Source organism: Homalodisca vitripennis, chromosome 1 (genome assembly GCF_021130785.1).
Source record: "Homalodisca vitripennis isolate AUS2020 chromosome 1, UT_GWSS_2.1, whole genome shotgun sequence".
NCBI lineage: Eukaryota > Metazoa > Arthropoda > Insecta > Hemiptera > Cicadellidae > Homalodisca > Homalodisca vitripennis.
The window spans coordinates 174675881-174697768 of record NC_060207.1 but is presented as its reverse complement, the minus strand read 5'-3'; the positions used below and the strand labels follow the sequence as shown (position 1 = coordinate 174697768).

The 21888-nt window shown below is 31.4% G+C and overlaps 1 protein-coding gene across 1 annotated transcript in view; it reads right to left on the bottom strand.

Annotated features, from left to right (window-relative positions):
• LOC124354076 (synaptogenesis protein syg-2-like) overlaps positions 1-21888 on the bottom strand; it is a 105859-nt gene that overhangs the window by 29508 nt on the left and 54463 nt on the right. Inside the window, exons 2-5 of the mRNA XM_046804270.1 lie at positions 18201-18333; positions 14996-15195; positions 13723-13836; positions 12449-12652 (exon numbers count right to left, since the gene is read on the bottom strand). Coding sequence (XP_046660226.1) covers positions 12449-12652; positions 13723-13836; positions 14996-15195; positions 18201-18333 — 651 coding nt within the window. The remainder of the gene's footprint in view (positions 1-12448; positions 12653-13722; positions 13837-14995; positions 15196-18200; positions 18334-21888) is intronic.

The window sequence follows — 21888 nt, the reverse complement described above, 5'->3', positions numbered from 1 at the left end:
GGGTTCGACTCCCGGCGGAGCAAGTACTTTTTGCGATTCAATGTTTATTGAAATTAAAATAAGGCTATTGCCATTTATAATGTTTAAAGTAAATAAAGTCATTTGACAGTTATTTGGTCTTCCGATCATATGTTAGTTTGCTTATTTAAACGCATATGTGACAGATACGGCCAAGTACAAAATAATTGAATCGGAAAAAAGTAAGCGCTCTGTGGTGTAATGGTAGCACATTCACCGGCAAGTGAGAGATCCGGGTTCGACTCCCGGCGGCGGAGCAAGTACTTTTTGCGATTCAATGTTTATTGAAATTAAATAACGCTATTGCCATTTATAATGTTTTAACGTAAATAAAAGTCATTTGACAGTTATTTGGTCTTCCGATCATATGTTAGTTTGCTTATTTAAACGCATATGTGACAGATACGGCCAAGTACAAAATAATTGAATCGGAAAAAGTAAGCGCTCTGTGGTGTAATGGTAGCACATTCACCCGGCAAGTGAGAGATCCGGGTTCGACTCCCGGCGGAGCAAGTACTTTTTGCGATTCAATGTTTATTGAAATTAAATAGGCTATTGCCATTTATAATGTTTAACGTAAATAAAAAGTCATTCGACAGTTTATTTGGTCTTCCGATCATATGTTAGTTTGCTTATTTAAACGCATATGTGACAGATACGGCCAAGTACAAAATAATTGAATCGGAAAAAAGTAAGCGCTCTGTGGTGTAATGGTAAGCACATTCACCCGGCAAGTGAGAGATCCGGGTTCGACTCCCGGCGGAGCAAGTACTTTTGCGATTCAATGTTTATTGAAATTAAATAAGGCTATTGCCATTTATAATGTTTAACGTAAATAAAAGTCATTTGACAGTTATTTGGTCTTCCGATCATATGTTAGTTTGCTTATTTAAACGCATATGTGACAGATACGGCCAAGTACAAAATAATTGAATCGGAAAAAGTAAGCGCTCTGTGGTGTAATTGGTAGCACATTCACCCGGCAAGTGAGAGATCCGGGTTCGACTCCCGGCGGAGCAAGTACTTTTTGCGATTCAATGTTTATTGAAATTAAATAAGGCTATTGCCATTTATAATGTTTAACGTAAATAAAAGTCATTCGACAGTTATTTGGTCTTCCGATCATATGTTAGTTTGCTTATTTAAACGCATATGTGACAGATACGGCCAAGTACAAAATAATTGAATCGGAAAAAGTAAGCGCTCTGTGGTGTAATGGTAGCACATTCACCCGGCAAGTGAGAGATCCGGGTTCGACTCCCGGCGGAGCAAGTACTTTTTGCGATTCAATGTTTATTGAAATTAAATAAGGCTATTGCCATTTATAATGTTTAACGTAAATAAAAGTCATTTGACAGTTATTTGGTCTTCCGATCATATGTTAGGTTTGCTTATTTAAACGCATATGTGACAGATACGGCCAAGTACAAAATAATTGAATCGGAAAAAGTAAGCGCTCTGTGGTGTAATGGTAGCACATTCACCCGGCAAGTGAGAGATCCGGGTTCGACTCCCGGCGGAGCAAGTACTTTTTGCGATTCAATGTTTATTGAAATTAAATAAGGCTATTGCCATTTATAATGTTTAACGTAAATAAAAGTCATTTGACAGTTATTTGGTCTTCCGATCATATGTTAGTTTGCTTATTTAAACGCATATGTGACAGATACGGCCAAGTACAAAAATAATTGAATCGGAAAAAGTAAGCGCTCTGTGGTGTAATGGTAGCACATTCACCCGGCAAGTGAGAGATCCGGGTTCGACTCCCGGCGGAGCAAGTACTTTTTGCGATTCAATGTTTATTGAAATTAAATAAGGCTATTGCCATTTTATAATGTTTAACGTAAATAAAAGTCATTTGACAGTATTTGGTCTTCCGATCATATGTTTAGTTTGCTTATTTAAACGCATATGTGACAGATACGGCCAAGTACAAAATAATTGAATCGGAAAAAAGTAAGCGCTCTGTGGTGTAATGGTAGCACATTCACCCGGCAAGTGAGAGATCCGGGTTCGGACTCCCGGCGGAGCAAGTACTTTTTGCGATTCAATGTTTATTGAAATTAAATAAGGCTATTGCCATTTATAATGTTTAACGTAAATAAAAGTCATTTGACAGTTATTTGGTCTTCCGATCATATGTTAGTTTGCTTATTTAAACGCATATGTGACAGATACGGCCAAGTACAAAATAATTGAATCGGAAAAAGTAAGCGCTCTGTGGTGTAATGGTAGCACATTCACCCGGCAAGTGAGAGATCCGGGTTCGACTCCCGGCGGAGCAAGTACTTTTTGCGATTCAATGTTTATTGAAATTAAATAAGGCTATTGCCATTTATAATGTTTAACGTAAATAAAAGTCATTTTGACAGTTATTTGGTCTTCCGATCATTATGTTAGTTTGCTTATTTAAACGCATATGTGACAGATACGGCCAAGTACAAAATAATTGAATCGGAAAAAGTAAGCGCTCTGTGGTGTAATGGTAGCACATTCACCCGGCAAGTGAGAGATCCGGGTTCGACTCCCGGCGGAGCAAGTACTTTTTGCGATTCAATGTTTATTGAAATTAAATAAACGGCTATTGCCATTTATAATGTTTAACGTAAATAAAAGTCATTTGACAGTTATTTGGTCTTCCGATCATATGTTAGTTTGCTTATTTAAACGCATATGTGACAGATACGGCCAAGTACAAAATAATTGAATCGGAAAAAGTAAGCGCTCTGTGGTGTAATGGTAGCACATTCACCCGGCAAGTGAGAGATCCGGGTTCGACTCCGGCGGAGCAAGTTACTTTTTGCGATTCAATGTTTATTGAAATTAAATAACGGCAATTGCCATTTATAATGTTTAACGTAAATAAAAGTCATTTGACAGTTATTTGGTCTTCCGATCATATGTTAGTTTGCTTATTTAAACGCATATGTGACAGATACGGCCCAAGTACAAAATAATTGAATCGGAAAAAGTAAGCGCTCTGTGGTGTAATGGTAGCACATTCACCCGGCAAGTGAGAGATCGGGTTCGACTCCCGGCGGAGCAAGTACTTTTTGCGATTCAATGTTTATTGAAATTAAATAAGGCTATTGCCATTTATAATGTTTAACGTAAATAAAAGTCATTTGACAGTTATTTGGTCTTCCGATCATATGTTAGTTTGCTTATTTAAACGCATATGTGACAGATACGGCCAAGTACAAAATAATTGAATCGGAAAAAAGTAAGCGCTCTGTGGTGTAATGGTAGCACATTCACCCGGCAAGTGAGAGATCCGGGTTCGACTCCCGGCGGAGCAAGTACTTTTTGCGATTCAATGTTTATTGAAATTAAATAAGGCTATTGCCATTTATAATGTTTAACGTAAATAAAAGTCATTTGACAGTTATTTGGTCTTCCGATCATATGTTAGTTTGCTTATTTAAACGCATATGTGACAGATTACGGCCAAGTACAAAATAATTGAATCGGAAAAAGTAAGCGCTCTGTGGTGTAATGGTAGCACATTCACCCGGCAAGTGAGAGATCCGGGTTCGACTCCCGGCGGTAAGCAAGTACTTTTTGCGATTCAATGTTTATTGAAATTAAATAAGGCTATTGCCATTTATAATGTTTAACGTAAATAAAAGTCAATTTGACAGTTATTTGGTCTTCCGATCATATGTTAGTTTGCTTATTTAAACGCATATGTGACAGATACGGCCAAGTACAAAATAATTGAATCGGGAAAAAGTAAGCGCTCTGTGGTGTAATGGTAGCACATTCACCCGGCAAGTGAGAGATCCGGGTTCGACTCCCGGCGGGAGCAAGTACTTTTTGCGATTCAATGTTTATTGAAATTAAATAAGGCTATTGCCATTTATAATGTTTAACGTATATACATATATATATATACATATATATATATATATATATATATACATATATACAAACATACACACACAAATAAATAAATAAATATATATATATATATATATATATATATATATATATATCAATGAACGAAACAAATTTATGACAAATAGAGCTAAGCATTCAAAAATGTTATGTACTAAATATCATAAAAAAATAATACTTCATAAATTAGAATAATGGACTGTAAAATGAACATAGTTATTATTGAATGATATAGCTATTGTTATAAAAAAGTATTACGTTACTACGATACATTTTATATATCGGAAAAATCATCTTGCAGTGTATAATCACAAGATTTCAAAACCTCTCGAATGTGCACGTCTTCAAGGACTTTACGATCAGACCATCCTGTTACAAGTGATAAACCAAAGTATAAATCTTTCTTATGAGTTGAGCGCGGCCTCATTATTTGAGTTGTAAAAGTTTTATGACAGTTAAAATGTTCGCAGCTGTTAAACTCAAGACAGTAATGCGAGGGTCAAGATTATGCTACAACTGTTTTTAACGTCAGTTTTAGTCACGATTAAATTTTACTGTGTGATATAAAAATATTATATGAAGATATTTGTTTCAGTAAATAATATATTTTAGATACATAACCATAAAAATAATTATGATTTCTACATTGATCAAGTGTGTCCAATGTAAACGGATGTTACCATAAACATCCCAATAGCAAACAGTGCTCTATAACTATATTGTAGAGACCTGTGATACTTAAATTATATTTAAACTAATTTGTTTCTAAAATGCATGCTAATACAATATTTTTTTGAATAAATTTAGCTTACAGTACTATAGGTATTATAACAAATATTTCATTCTATATTACTTTTTTATTTTAACGTACATTTCAAAAACACGTGTCTGTTATAATTTAATAGTAGGGTAGTAAAACTTGTCAGAAATATTTTACGGTTCCTGAATACAGTGTTTACTGACTATATATTTGCTAGTATCTGATTCTAACTATGTCAGTGGCAGCTTATTAGATTATCTTTAAACATTTTAAAACACACTCATTATCGTCTAAAATCTATAGCTTAAAAAAATTAAAAATGGAATATTTATTAAAATTAATGTTTTCATAAAACTATGAGAATGTCGGATTTTAGATATATATTCCTTATTGCACGGTATTTGCAAATGATATTTTCGATTTAATATTCATTTTTTATTTTACTAGATTAATTAAATAGGAATTGTGAGTGTTTTATTAAATTTATATTATTGTTTAGCAGTCCAAACTTTGACAAAATTGTGTGATAGCAGTGAATTTTTAGTTAAATTTAGTATTTCTATGCAAATTATATGTATAGTGCAAACTGTATTTTAAAACAACTGGTTGTATATTTATTATTTCAAAGTTACTTCTTTCATGACAGTCATATTTTGCAATTTAAAATATAAATATCTAAAATTGTTTATATAATAAAAACTCAATATCACAATACGAGTGTCGAAACTAGTTTCCAGTCCGTTTTTATTCATTGATTGTCTATATAAATGGAAAATCCTAAACAAAAGTTCTTTATAAATGTGTTTAGATGGGTATATGAGTGGTAGAACTATTTGAAAAAAAAAAACGAGTGAAACATTAATTTATGTTGGAAACTTTGATATAATAACCTAAACCCAGTAGAGGTAAATCATTAGTATATATAGATATACATATATTACAGATGCTAATATTCCAATTTTTGGATGTTTGAAAAAAGGTTTGAAGATAGCGCAAACATTAAAGTTTTCACTTTTTTAAATGTTCCAATATATTTACTATTTATTAAAAGTCTGCACGTTTTCAAATATTGCTAATACTTCTAAAATAGCTGTTATCAAACAGTTTTAGAGGGTCGCAATAACAACAGGATTTCTACAACAATTGATCCAACTTTTAAAAATTATAAAGTAGGCCTTCTGTTTTAGAACAAAAGGAAAAGTGACTTCATTGAAGTTAGCAAACCCTGCAACTTAATGACACCATGTTTGTCATGCCATCCTGTTTTAACATAAGCTGACACCTCAGAATCATGATGTTCTTCTAAAAGAAAACTTTTTTCTAAGAGACTTTGTCTCAAAAAACACCTTGTTATAAAGATACTTTGTTACAAGTCAGCTTTTGTTAATACCGTACCTTTGGCACTCTGTCATTGTGAAGTCTGCGTTAGTCAGAGTATTAGTTCTCGACTTATGTGCTCTCTTTCCATAAACTGGTTTACGTTCATCTTCTAAATATTAATAAATATGTGTAATTTAGTAAAGTTCTTATTAATTAAGGTAAATTTTAAAACACGAATTCAAATTATATGGAATCCTAAAATATACGTAGAGGGGAAAATATTTTAAGAATTTCTAAAAGAAATTGTCATTGAGTTTTGTATAAAATATAATATATGAAATGTATAAAGTTTCTTAATTATTGTTTACATAATATATGCACACACACACACGCACACACACAATTATGTACAAGAAGTATCAGAGAGTAATTCTGTTTACGATGGTTATAATTTCCATAAAAATATCAAACTGCTATACTACAGTATAATTAGTTTGGACTGTTTTAATAAAAAGTAATTAATAATTTACCCTCCTATTTTCTTTATTGGTTACTTCATATTTGTTCTGTAAATTTAAATTTTAAATATTTATTCAAAAATGTGTTTAAATGATCACAAAAACATTGTTTATTAAATGATAAGTCAAACTTCAAGTAAAAAATAGTTTATTTTCACTGCGTATTAAGAGTTTATAATGTTTGGATTTCATGCTAGAATAAGATAAACTAATTATTTTAACGGTATTATGGGAAAGTATAAAACTTATTTATTTTAGAATTATTTAGCTCATAAATGTTTCTCTTTGATCCACAAAAATAGTTACCTATTCTCTGGTTGAATTGGACTTCAATTTAAACAGTACATACGTTACACTTTTTGCTTTACTCTGGTACATAAAAAACTGGGGAATATACGAGTAGTAAAACCAATTTTAATATGTTATATTTTCCTTAATACATTGCATTTCTACCAAACTGTAGACACAAGGTTGATAACAAAATTAACATTTTCATGTATATTTTAATAAGCGAGTATGATAAGTAGGTCAATGCCTATAGAAACATACGGTGGAAAGTTCTCTGTTAGAAATCACGAATGATTCAAATAGTTTAATTTAATAGGGAAGTGAGGTCTAAGTTGTAGGAACATACAAATAAACCTTAAGAGTGAGAAATAATTTAAATTAGGTATATTGTTCAGTAAATGGAAAAAGCTTTGCATTTTGTTCTCACCGGAAAATACTAACTTAGCACACACTATATATACATTACAGTAGTCTTACACCACTAAAATTGCTTTTTTTACTTTTGCTCATAAAAACTTGGCCTCCATAAACACAATTTAAGTCCAATTAAAATAATTTTCATGCATTCCTCGTCCTTCCAAAACAAGTTAATTTTATTAATCCCTCATCATTAATTTGCCTCATCTATTATAAAAATTACTTTCCACTATTTTGCATTGGTCAATGTTCTATCAAAAGTCTGAGATCAGTTATAAACATATGACTTTTGCGAAAATACCAAGTTTGCTACGTTGACACGTACCGTCTTTGTATTTATAACCGCGTATTTCTCACCATTTGGTGTTGAATTTAAAATTTATTAACATACCTGAATGAGCAAAATGGCGGACTAAGGTCACGGCATCCGGAAGACACTCTTGCATGTAGCGAGGACCTCCAGTGAAGCTAGATGGCGGCACTACCATCTTTCCCAGCTGCGATACCTGACTTTCAGCTTTGCTCATGGCAGCCTTCACGGGAATATAATCTCACCTTTTGGGTTGTATCGAAAAAGTTTAGTTTTCTATTTATATTTTGACGTGACAACGTCTTAAATTAGGTTGCGGCTCGGAGTCACTCATGAAAAAGTGTAACGCCCGGTAACGTTACGATGCCCGTCCAGTGGGTCCGCCGCACGGGATCCGCACGGATAAAGCAGATAACTGTGGGTCCGCCGCACGGGATAAAGCAGATAACTATGTTTATTCGTGAAAATGTGGAGTGCTTAGATTCGTCATTTACAACAACTACAAAAGTAAAGGTAAATAATTGTACACTGATATTTCATTATCGTAAACTATGATTGATTGATTAATTGTTAGATTGACACAAAAGTTGAGAAACTGAGTTTATAGGTTATGTCATACTATTGACAAATGTTGATAGTGTTAAGTAAATTATTAGTTTAAATCACTCTGCAATCAATCGTAATTCAGTCGATTGAGAAGAAACAGCGCGTATTGCTAGTCAAACATTTAAAATAACAAATTATAACCTCTAACCTGTCATAACAGTGCGACCAAAAAAACGAACTAAACCGACCAATCACCACGCGCGGAGTTAGAATTTAACTGTGTTTAGCAAGAATTTCAAATTCCAATTTTAGTAAATGTTTTATTCAACTTTACCATTTACAATAACAAATTTTAATTAATTTCAAATTATGTACAATGTTTTAGTAAACAAAATATATTTCTATAGTTAAAATTTGTGCAATTCTTATTTTCATTCAATTCCTTGTTCCTATTGTGCAATTTAATAATATTCATATCAATAAATATTCTACCGAGAAAAAGACGTTGTCACGTAAAATCTTCGCCCGTAAAACCGACTTTACAGGCAACCATAATGTTTTTTTTTTTTAATTACATATCAACCAAACATTTATTTAGAAGATTAAGAAACAAAAGTATAGAAGGTTCTTTATCATCTCGCTCCATCATAATATAGCCGCACAAATAAGCTGCAGACACGATTATATTAAGTGGTGTATTGTTGTTTGGGTCACAATGAGTGATATTGATACTCATCTTCTCGATGCCCAAACATGAGCCGACACCGCAAAGAATCATACGCTCGATGGAAGTCATTGATTCTTATTAGTTCGTTATCTCTGCTGTGGAGAATGTGGTCTCGCTTTTAAAACACCTGGCAAATCAAGACAGCAACTTCGTTATTCGTAGGAGTCTTTTATCGGCCTCCGTAGTTATTAGAAGGTTTTATTTTAGCAATGATAACTAATTGGAAATCTTGTTGATCTTTGGCCCTTGTTATGATTGAAAGTAACCACCACGAATTCTCTTTCAAGGTTGTCATTACCAACAAAATGTATCTAAAGGAAAGACGGCTGATGTTGTGTTGCCAGGTTTCAATCTCACTATTTTGTGGTAAACCTATCTTTTGCTCCAAACTACGACATTTAGAGACATTCATTGTATTTTAACTATCATTAGAAAATGATCATCATTAGAAGTATTTAAGCTGTGAAGGATTTAGGATATTCTTCACAGAGAGGAATTTAAAGTTTCCCGTTACTTAAGTACATGGCTATCGTCCTTTAATGGTATAGCATAACACCAATTGCAAGTTGACAGTTTTTCATTATCAACTGTTTTGCCTTTTTCATGTTTAGCTTTTGAGTCTTCTCTCTTAAATATTTTTTCACTTTACTGCCCATGGCTGAAAACCTTTTCTATGCACGTCTTACATTGTGTTTTGTAACAACCACGCAATTAACCTGATGATCATATTCTCAGTACTTTTGTGAATGCTGGCTATGGATTTCAGGACGGTTTCGTTACACTTGAGCCCCTCTATGAACATCAGGGTGATTCTGAGTATATGTATGAACAGCTTTTCTTTAAGTACGGGGAAGCGCTCCGCATATTTCTTAATAACATTTAACTGTTAACTTCAGAGTGGCTATATATTTGTTAACCGCTTTCTGTTAACTTCAGGAATGTTTCTCCTGTGCTTTTCATAGCTTCCTTGTTGAGCTCTATATGTGTTTGACTGTATTTTGCAGTGAATTTTTTTGAGTTTTTTTGCGAACTGAATCTGTGAATTATTTCCCAAGTTTTTTTAGTTATAGACTTATGTGTTTAAATTAATGTTGAATTGAGAACAAAGGTTGATTCTAGTTTCAAGAGAATAAACTCAACAAGGATAAGTTTAACATGTTCAGATTTAGCAAAACAACTTTGGATGGGCCTGATTGAGAAAAGCAGATTTAAGAAAAGTTAGTTAGTTAAAAAAGTTAAAAAGATAGTTCATAGCAACTATCTTACGATCTTGAAAATGAAGAAACAGTAGTTGTGGAGGAAACCTCTGGTGAAGAAGGATGACGGGTTGCTCATTAGGAATGAGTACATCGAGGTGGCTATACATGTCATTACCGTAGAACTTAAAGTTTATTAACCCCCTCAACTTCATCTCTATAGCAGTCACGAAACAGTTCGAATTTTAAGTGAACAGCTCTGCAGCAACAATGAGTACACAGAAATTACCATAGAATTTATGCACCAACATGTCGCTAAAGTATTTTTTTACTGCTATAACAGTATTTGTGGTCAAAGTTTTCAGCGTAAGTTTGCACCAGTTGTGCACACGGAGCACAATGTCTGCGCGCACTAGAAACGTCAATGAAACTGGATCGTAGAGCATTATACTAGCAAAGTATAATAGAGGAGAAAAGGCCAATCACCGCCCCTGATCTTTATGACTCTATTAATATTTTCAGTTCCGAAATTAGTAATATGGCTCAATTTAAAATATTTAAATAATTATAATTTATATAACCTTTGGAAGGATGTTCTAATAAGAGAGGATGTAACAAAATGGAAAGCTTTAAAAATGCAAATTGAACTATAAAAGCACTCTTTTCAAAACAGTTAAAAAACGCTTACCTACACTGAATCTAAAAAGAAATTGTAAGACGTGTGTTGAAAAAAACAACACATGATATGATAAATATTTATCAGAAAAGTTTAAACAGTTTGCATATATCTTTTAACATAAACAAGCGAAAAGTTGCATCGAAAAATATAGAGCTAGGTTGCGTATACTCACTATTGAGACATTGCAAGGCGGGGTACGGGAGGGCAGAGATCAGTTGATTACGATGGGGTCTCAGGTAATCAATACGGGTAAAGCATTGTCTTTACTTACTGGTACTGCACTGAATTTATATTTGTCGTACAGAGAGTATGTGATTTTTGTACACTAATTTTTGTAGTTTCGATGTATCTAAATGCAATGTACAATATTCAACCATTAAACACTTATTCATTTAAATAATTATGCTACATCGAGGAGATACGAATAAAAGCAATAAAATACTTTTAAGAAACAAAACAAACTTTATAACATGAGGGTTTTTTTCACAGTAGGCCTAAAATAGTTACACAGCTATTAGTTCTAAAATATGTTTTGTACTTAAAGTGATGCTTCTGGACTATTTGGAACGTGATAAATTTAGATGTTACTTTTCACGGTCGACGCTTTTTAGTATCGAAACACAATGAACTACTTAGAAAATAATTTCTATCGGGCATCTAACATCTAATAAGAAACGATGTACTTAGTTTAATTACGTTGTAATGTTATTCCAAAGTGAGAAATAATTAATAATGCGTGAGAAATAGCGTTTTACACGAGTTAGCCTTGATCCAAGTCGAATTTTTCAAAACCCCTTCTTAGTGAGCATCTAACGCCCAAGAGGAAGGTATGTTTCAAATTCTAATCTGTTCTGTGGTTTTTGAGATTTCGTGATGAGTAAGGAAGTGAGCTTTAATCTTTGAGTGGTATTTGAGATTTATATATAAATATTGTAACAAGTTATATTCAAACCATAATAAATATTAAAATATACTTTTTTCAATAGTTATCATTCTGCATAGTTCTTTCGTATGACTAAACTATAAGAACAATCTTTTATAGAAGAATATTTTCAGAACTTCTATGTAAAAAACTAAAACAATTACAATAGTATGCTGAATAATATTAAACCTTTAATAACTTGATGAAATTTTGTAAGTAAACTGCTTTGGTGTGCTGAGTGGACCCACATTTGTTATAAATTAAAGCTCACAAGCTAGAAAAAATGTTTGTTTCTATCCGCTACGAACCATAAATTAATTGTTCTGTTATGATAAATAATAATAATCATATATTTAAAGTTATACATTAGAAATCATCATACAACATAAACCAACTTTAAAGAAATTATTCACCAGTTTGAACCCTTGCAATGTCCCTTCTAACCCATGAATCTGAATGAAATAAACAGATTTTAACTCCGGATACACCACAATAGAATTCTCTACTAAAGCAACATATAAAATGTTTTTCTCCAAAACCACGAAATGTTTTATCTCATATTACAGTATATAGTTGTAAGTGCTAAAAACGAAATTTAATATTTTCATTTATTCAAATAAGGCATGTTTGGGGTTACGCAAAGTATTTAATTTTATATCACATTGCATATTTAATTGGAAAATGAAGCTGTCACTAGAGATTAGGTAAATAAAACGAATATTAAATCATTTATCTATTAAGTTAAAAATATTTATGTTCACGTAAAAAATTAAGAAAATGTATATCATTATTGAATATAATAATAATAATAGTTAGGTTGACTGCAAATTACGTAAGTTTCAGTACTCACAGAGTATGTCTAGAGATAGTAGAATGACCACGGGAGCTAGTAGGGGACTATTGGAGGCTCGACACTCCAGCCTGGAGTCCAGCAACTCTCTAGTCACTGTCTTGATGGTCAGAGTGTTTCTGACCCGGTCGTCAAGTGGCTGATCCATGGAGTCGTCTATCATATCGTTATCTTGCCACCAAGTTAGTCTCGGGCTGGGCCATCCTAAAACACGCACATAAGCATGGTAAGGATATCTTTCCCTAAATTTTCCAGATAAAATAAGACGATATTTAATTTACTTTTACTTTTTAACGATACTAATTCTTATGATAATCCATAACGATATTGTAACGGTAAAAGTTTTAAAATCTGAATACAGAATGGGAATAATTTTAAATCAAATCCTGGACCAGTGGTAGTAAATCACTATAGAAGGAAGATTGCATATAGTTTTTATTTATTTATTGTTATAAGGCGAAGTTATAAATGGATAAGTAAGTAAAAATTGTTTATATATCTAAGTAAGAATAAATTAATTATAAAGCAACGAGTTCACCAATATCAAAACAAGTTGTGCGTATTTAATCAAGAACTTAAAGCTTCGTGTTGTGTGAATAATAACAAAGCACATGATTGTACATACGAGGAGCACTATACATAACATAATATACGCACTGGATAAAGTGATAGTCTGAGGGAAAATCAATATAAGTTTGGATTTTACAATACATACCCTAAGAGTGTGTTTGTTTCGAAACCCGGTTCTTATCATCACGCAGCTATTTTATCGAGGGTTAATTAAATTTCAATAATGAATTTAATTTTTTTTAATTTTTCACTCTTCCAGGAGTCAAGTTTGTGGTAGCATTTGATATCAGATACTAAATAGACGGTGAACTGGAGTACATTTTAACATTAAATCGGTTTTAATGTTATATTGTTTGCCTATTTTTACTGATTTTCTCAAATAATCCTGCTTATATTAATCCCAGCACACTACACAGTATATGCTATACACACTAGATAAGGTGAGAGTCAAATGACAAATCAGTATCAGTTTAGTTCTTACGAGACGTTACATAAGAGTAAGTTGGATTCTAAACTTTGTTCCAAGGTTATATTTTTAACCACTCTTACGGATTTTCAGAAATAATTCATGCAAATTTAATTACAATACGAAATAACTAACTCGTGTAAGATATACCGATTAGTCTAACCTTTGTAGTCATCGTAATTTATACAACTCACCAAGCCTCGAAATTAATTGTTCATATTAGTGATTATATAATTACCTCCAAGAGCGACGCAGGCCACCTCCAATAATGACCCTTGAGCGACTGGACCCACCGTTGATTGATGTAGAGTAACGCCGGATGAATCTGTAAGCATGACGCTCACCGGAGGCACTGTAATGTAAATCAAATTGTATTTAAATTATTATGACAAAGTAAACCTATCCTTAAAAGTATATTTTATTTCATAAAAAGTAAAACCTACGTTCATTTGATAGTTTTCAATGAATAAAATTTACGTTAAATATGAGAAGTTTATTACAAAAATAATCTCATAAGTAACCTAGGTGCTTTGAAACAACTAAAAAACGGCCTATGCCTTATTTTCATGGTATGCATTTTTGTATTGAAACTCCTACTTATCTATACGCCCTACGATAACAATACTTTTAATTATTTAGGTTCACGAATTTATTTTAATTATTTAGTTTTTTTAATTATTCGCGAATATTCAAGTGGCAAAAAACCGAAAAGTTATTAATTCAGGACATAAACGGATTGAGTGACTAATAATCCTGCGACTAACAAAAAATGGTTGTGTTATATGTTTGGTAATATTTAACGTTTTTTCCAATTTATATTTATGAAAGTGTCATTCCTAAAAGTATTTAATAAAAAATTGATCACAAGTCCAAAATTTGGCTATATAAACACTTATAACTAGAAAAACCGATTAATAAGGATCCTCAATGGAAAAATTAAAGGAAAAAGGTCAAAACTACATAAAAAAACTGATAATATATTACTTTTACTTCTTAAACACCATATCAGAGTCACCAAAATTATTTACCCTGACACTGAAGAGTAATACAGCTTTTATCGCAAACCAAGTATTAATTTAAATACGAATTTTAAAATAATATGTTATAGAAAATATTTTTAAATGCTGTGATAAGGGTATTTTAATTTTTTGACATGAAAAAAGTTTTAGTAATGCAAAAGCCAAATATCTTGATCTTGGTTGATTTCATCAAAACCAAATCAGAATGTTTCCCTGTCTTATATACGAGTACTTATAGACGTGGGTAATAAATAAATAAGCAGTGAATTTGCAGTGGTTAGCCAAATGAATGAATGGTAAATTTGTTTTGTTCAAGCAGACAACATAGCGGTAGGGCATAATACATAGACTTAAAGTCATGAAATTAAAAAGATATAGTTCATGGTGTCTTTAGAATTTTCACAAATCATCTATTCACAATACAAAAAACCTGAGCATTGTCTGAATTTAAATAATGTCTTTATGGTATTTGTATAGTAATAAAAATATTACCTATAACGGAAAGGTTTACATGAGCGTTTCTGGTGGGTGAATGTTTAAAGTCAACCCTGCACTTATAGAGGCCGCGATCCTGGTCACGGATATTGTCCAGGAGCAGGTTAGAGTCCGGGAAATTGGTGGAATAGGATAACTGACCCTCGGTCTGCTTCACCTCCCTGCCCTGCCCTAGTCCTCTTTCTCGTACGTCGAGGCTGTAAACATACAAGATATGTTAAATAACAGCGCAGGAACACACAAATTATAGAGCTAAATTGATTCCTCTATTAATCTGTGGAATATATTCTTCTAATATAACTTCAATTTTAACATACGAGTTACAAATTTGTGACTGGACTATAAAAAGTTCCATTAACTTATATTAAAATATTGTATCTATTAAATTTTTTTTAACAATTTCAAGTATATTTACTATAAATGAGGAAATATATATATATATATATATATATAATATATATATATATATAATAACGTACAGTGCATTTTAAAAGGTTTAAGTATGATAGTTGATGAATTTAAGGAATACAGCTCTTCGTTCTGTGCAGTCGCTAGGGTTCATTCTCGTTAGTATCGATTTAAAGCTGTTGAAATACCAGTCCAGTATACCCTTACTTATTTAACGAATAAGATATTCAGTTGTAAAAATATAGAGTAGTCAGTGTGAAGTTCATCGCCACACAGATTTTAGAGAATATACTGCATTTTTTTTTATTTTTGGTTTGTGGATTATAACCGCAGAACTAAAATTATTATAAAACATTTATTATACTTGTAAACACAATAGCTGCCGTAATTTAACAATATATTTGTACAAAAACAGCACTTGCACATAGAGGGGATAAGTTTGTAATTAGTCTTAACAACAATGTTTTATGCATCAATTTGAAAGAAAAAATTACATTGACTCCTCAAAATAGACCCAAAAAAAGTTTTCATATTCTATGTGGTTACCAACAACGATTATCCTTTCACCTGCTTAATATCCTAATATTGCTCGATACTGCTATGCTTGAAGATAGCAGCTCTTCTAGTTTTGGAGAAAGAATGATTATACAAGTGTATACAAATTCCCCCGCACTGGCTTGTATCTCCCGAACGATTACAGAAACAATAAATCTTGGTACATAGTTATTGCAGTAGATGGCACGCAAGACGCCAGAAGAAAATATAAATGCGAGCATAGGTCAAGTAGTAAATCTAAGGGTCTTTATTAGTAATAATACAATGCTGCAAATCTGACCTCTAAGGGTTCACTGTTTAACAAATTGCTCTGAGCACTTAAATGTGTTTAAGAATTCTCAGGTCATTTGTTCTTGCGTGTTTTCATATCGTACGATTTCCAGATAGCGAGCGTACAAACTATTGCACGTATGCAAAGTATATAATACGTATTGCACGCATTATCGTAAATACTATAGCTGTTGTAAAATTTAAAATATCCAGACTAAACGTGATACAAAAGCAGAACTAGAATGTAGTTTGACTGAGTTTATTAGTTAGTCTTAAACAATGAAATATTACAAAATGGTGGCAATTTACACTCGAATAAAAATTGTATCTTGCCTATATCCAATATAATATAATAATTAATAATTATAGGTGTATTAGGTAATTATGAACAACTTTTATTCATTCACTTTTTCGATATTTCTAGGTGTATATGGTAGCACTCATTCACTTCTGGGCCTAATTTTTATCAGGGGTATTTCGTAAAAACATTAACAAATAATTTTTTTTACAATTCACTAGCAATTTCAATCAACACTTATTTGTAATTTTATGATAACTCTTAAGGATTTAGGATGGTAGTTGTTTAATGGTGTAGACGTATACAATTGATCCGTTAGAAATAAATATGTTCACACATGATTTTTCATTATTAATGACTAAAAAGTACACCTTTTACAAAGATTTAAAAACATTTTTTCTTGGAATATCAAATTATGAAGTTTTTGAGGGTTTGAAGATGTTAAGATTATATTAAATGCTAATGTTGAGTTATTTTGTCATCAGTTTTCTACAAATCAAACATTCAAACAAATATTTTATCATTTATAATACATACATTATAATACGTACATACGTACGTATTATGTACATGTATACGTACATACATTTATAATATATTTAGAGATGACGGCTAAATTTGAAATCTACGTTTCTTCCGACTGAGCCAAAAGGGATATTTCTATATGTTTAGTAATTTATTTTAGGCTCTTCGTCACCTGAGGAAGAAAGAAACATTAATATAATATATAAATGTTGTGTTGTGTTTCATATCGCAATGTGAAATGTCTGAAATATTAATATTCTTTAAAACTATTCATCGTCAATAAAAAATTCAAAAAATTGTTTAAAATGAATAGATAATTAAAGATTGAATAAAATATTAAGCTGGTATTATACAACTCAATTAAGTTTTTGTCTAGGTTCTAGGAGATCTGTTTGTTTTAAGAAAGAACAAATGTCAAATTTTAGAATATGATATTCTGTGTCAGGAAGGAAACCGATAGAGTGCCACTTCATACAATAGGTACAAGTACAAGCCATATCAATTGTTATCACAGTGTATTTGATATAAGTAAATTCTTCTCAACTCCTTCATCTTTTATGTACTCTGCTGTGAGATTTATAATATAAACACTAAATCGTCTGATAGATAATACAATAATATAATATTGGTCACTTAATACAAATGTGTCCAGAAACTGACTTTTGATTTAGTATGCTTGGCAATTTATTACTTTTATTAACATGCTACATAATTCATATTTTTATTGAATGGAGTCACATTTTAAAGACCCAATTAAACAGTATAATTTTTAAATATAAGCTGTCTGCTCAATTCAATGAATAGTTCTTTGGAAGCCTATTCTATAATAAAAAGCCATAAACTGTTTTTTTTGCACTTGATAGTGTATAGTTAGGACATTTTTATAAACAATTAAAACAATTTTACCACTCCAAACCGTCTTAGATTAGTTCTGTAAGAAATAATGTAATGTAAACAGTAAAATTGACTTTTAAATTGACTTTTTTTAATAATAAACAATTACTGTAGGACCCACTAAATAATTTTCATAATGGAGTATTCGTTCAGATTAGTGACATTCTTCATTATTATAACATAAATATTCAAGTTTACTTATTGTAAAAATACCACAATTCCGCATTGTTCTAACACCCTTGAAGCTCATACCTGTATATGGGTGTCTTGGCTCCATCCTTGTACCATATGATTAGGGAGACTCTGTCATGGTCTGTTGGTGGTGACAAATCACAGGGTAGTTTAGCTGTGGATCCTAAGACTGCTGCCACCTCTGTTACTGGAACTGGAAAAGCAGTACCAGCCATGAACTTTAATCTTTCTAATAAGTATATTATAAGTGTTATTAGAGACAGATTAATGTAATAATTTTCCTTGTAAAAATTTCATGTGTGACTGAGCGAGAAAGGTAAATAAAAACAATCCATGCCCAAACACTGATACACAGTTTTTTATAGATCTAATTCAGATCTGATCTAAATATATATGGGGTTTTGGTGAAATATTTTATACCAATGTATTAATTATTATTCTGGAGTTCCAAATTATTAACAAATCTTACTGGGCGGAAGTTCGTTAAATTATTGACAAATTTATATTTCATAAAGGTGATACAGAAAATGGGGCACAAACATTTAGAAACCCAGGAAATAGTTTCATAAACTGACAGAAATGACTTTACCACACAGGAAGTCTTATTTTGCTAGGAGTTGTAAGACGATTTGGTAAATTACGTAATTAAATGAAGTGGTAACAAAAAACAGACTTTGCCTGCAGCTATAGCCTGGTGGTTGAGTCTAAGCAAAGTTTATTCTAAATGTCTTAGAATTAAATAAATTAATTAATTAAACTAAATATTTCTTTATATCTCATCGGTTATAGGTAAGTTGGTGTTTAATAAAAACTTGTATAAATTCTGTGTTTATAACAGGTGTTAAACAATTACATTATTGAACTTATTTGATTGATAGAATTGGAGTTGTAGGATGAGAAGTGGAGTTTTTGAATGAGAAATAGGGTTGTGGAACGAGAAATGGAGTTGTGGATCGAGAAATGGAGTTGTTGATCGAGAAATGGTGTTTTGTGACGAGACATGTTAAATATATAGTAAAATCGTTCTAGCAGCTTCCCTGTGAAATTCACATAGAATCTAAGTATAGTAACGATCTTAATGCAGATAAAACTTTTATAAACTAGGCTAGTGAAACTGGAAACTGATAATGAAGCTTTGATCCTCTCCTTTGACAGCCGTTAAGAAAAAACGGTTTTGTTTGTCACCAAGCAAACATTTCTTCAAATGAGAAATAGTACAGAAAACAGTTCCAATATTTGTCAGTTCGATACATTATTGCTATATAGTTTTATAAATTATAAGAAATTACTCCGTGTGACATAAACACGAATAAGCAACTCATTATTGATATCTTGAGTACTGTATTATTTGGTTAGTTAATAACCTTATGAGAATAAAAATTTCATATGGAAAATACAAGGCGATATTCAACGCTCCTGGCTGTGTTTTGACAAATCCTGTTTACCCTTAATACGGGCCTGAGGCTGACAGACGATCCGTTCTCTTGTATTATTTAGTAAGTAACATAAATCCCTTATCAGAGTCCTATACGAAAATTATTAATTAATAACTGACTTTCACAATTTCTTAAATAAAAATAAAAATATTAATTAAGGACAAAAATTCAATTTTTTTTTTTATTCCCTCACTATTTCAGGATCTTTTACTTTTAAAAAATGTTTAAAGATTATTCAGAGTTTTTTAAACTAAGATATTACGTTTTCATTGTTGAATCTGATCAGAAAAGAGAACGCATTGTAATTTAGCATGTAATAAAAGTATTAAAGGATGTTTACCATTTCATCCATTTACATCGCTTTGAATTCTAAAAACTGTTGGAGGTGACTGAAATATTAGATATAATTGAAGCTTTGTATCAATTTTTATAAATTTTAATCTTATTGAATAGTCTATAAATACACGGCACTACTTACACTAGAAACAATACTACCATTTTAATAACAGGCTGATACGAACAGAATTAAAACGTGCTTTCTGGAATAAAGAGATATATTTGACATATGGATATGAAATTAATTTTATGAGATAGATATTTGAACACGCGTTGTTAGTTCTCATTATAACAAGTTATTACCAGAACGTCTCTTTATCTCTTGGTATATATACAGAAAAAAATATATATATACAGGGTGAGTGGCTCTTGGTGTGACTAAATTTTTAGGGTTATAATGCTATGTAAATGTGATACAATGGCGATTATAAAAAAGTCTAACTCCAAAAATTTGGTCTGAAATGAAATATTTTCAGTTTTTCTAAAAAAACCCGTGTATTTGTACGTAAATATTTCTCAGCAACGTATAGACATATGTGAGCAAACTACACAATGTTTAGATTCTCCGTTAAATTTTCGATTAGAAAAAGTTATCGGTTCAAACGGTAAGAAAAGAAAATTAAGGTTCAGGTCGATTTAAATGGAAAAGTTGCTAAGTTTCTGAAAAACTGAAATATCATTGAACCCCATCTTTTTACCACACTCTGTACACAAGAATGTATCAAGTGATATTAAAATCTTTGCCATTTAATAGGCTTTAAAAGTGTATGCCATATGACCATAGCTAAGTATTCGGTTACCTACTTTTATTGGTTTGAATATTAAAAAACATGCAAACTACAAAAAGATTAACACAATTTAATAACAATTGTACTTTATTTTTATGTTTTATAAAACAAGGAATTGAAGATTACAAAAAAGTAAAACAGTTTAAAATAATTTGTGGATGCTAGTTATGGATTAATGGTCGCATCCTTTATCAATGTTTTAATTCCTTATCTTATCAATTTCACCATGTTATGTAATATTTAAACTGATAAAATTAGGTAAGAGAAGACTTAACTATGGTTGGTTCCTATAATTTAAAATATTTAGTCAGTAGTAAATTGTGGAAAGAATTTAAATAATAATTAAAAACAAACATACTCGTACTTTGTACTAATTTAAAATTAAGTTAAACTTCTTCAGCATTTGTTAACAAGGCCAAAAATTGCAGTATTAAAAGATAGTTGTGTTGTGGTCATAATGGGTCGTGATTTACTGAAACATCATTCTCAAATTCAACTGAATTTAGTGGACGTAAATTTCCAGTTACTGTCTGTTCTTTATCTTGTGCTCGAGTTGAAACCCCTCCTTAATTACCTGACTTAAAATGTGGGGCCGATTGATAATAAGTCTCGATCTCGAAAAAGGTTTTGGAAATGATAATTTATTTATCCGAAATGAAGATGAAATATTCTTAACAGATGGAGTAATAGAAGAATGTCGATCACCATGTCAAGCTTAAACTATTGTTACTACTATTGAAAATAATAAAAGGCTAATGGCGATAGACTATTCTCAAACTATCAACCTCTTTGTCCAAGTCTATGTCAAACTGTCAACGTCTATGCTTTCCTAGATACTTATCCTCTATCTAGTATAGATCATGATGTCTTTTAAGTATTGAAATACTTTGTTTTTAACACTATCGATTTGTCTAGTGCTTATTATCAAATTCCCGTTAAAGATAATGAAAAGAGATATTATTAGTTTTGAAGCTGGGTATAGTCTTTATAAATGTACAAGATTTCCATTTGGAATAAAAAAACGGTTTAGATTGTTTCCAGAGGGTTATCAATGGTATTATACAGTTTTAAAATATAAATGGAACATTTGCATGATTGGATGTCATTACAGTATGTGGTATTGATCAACATGGACCTGATATTAAACTAAACAGGTTCTTTGGGCTGTCAAGGCATTTGGACTTACCA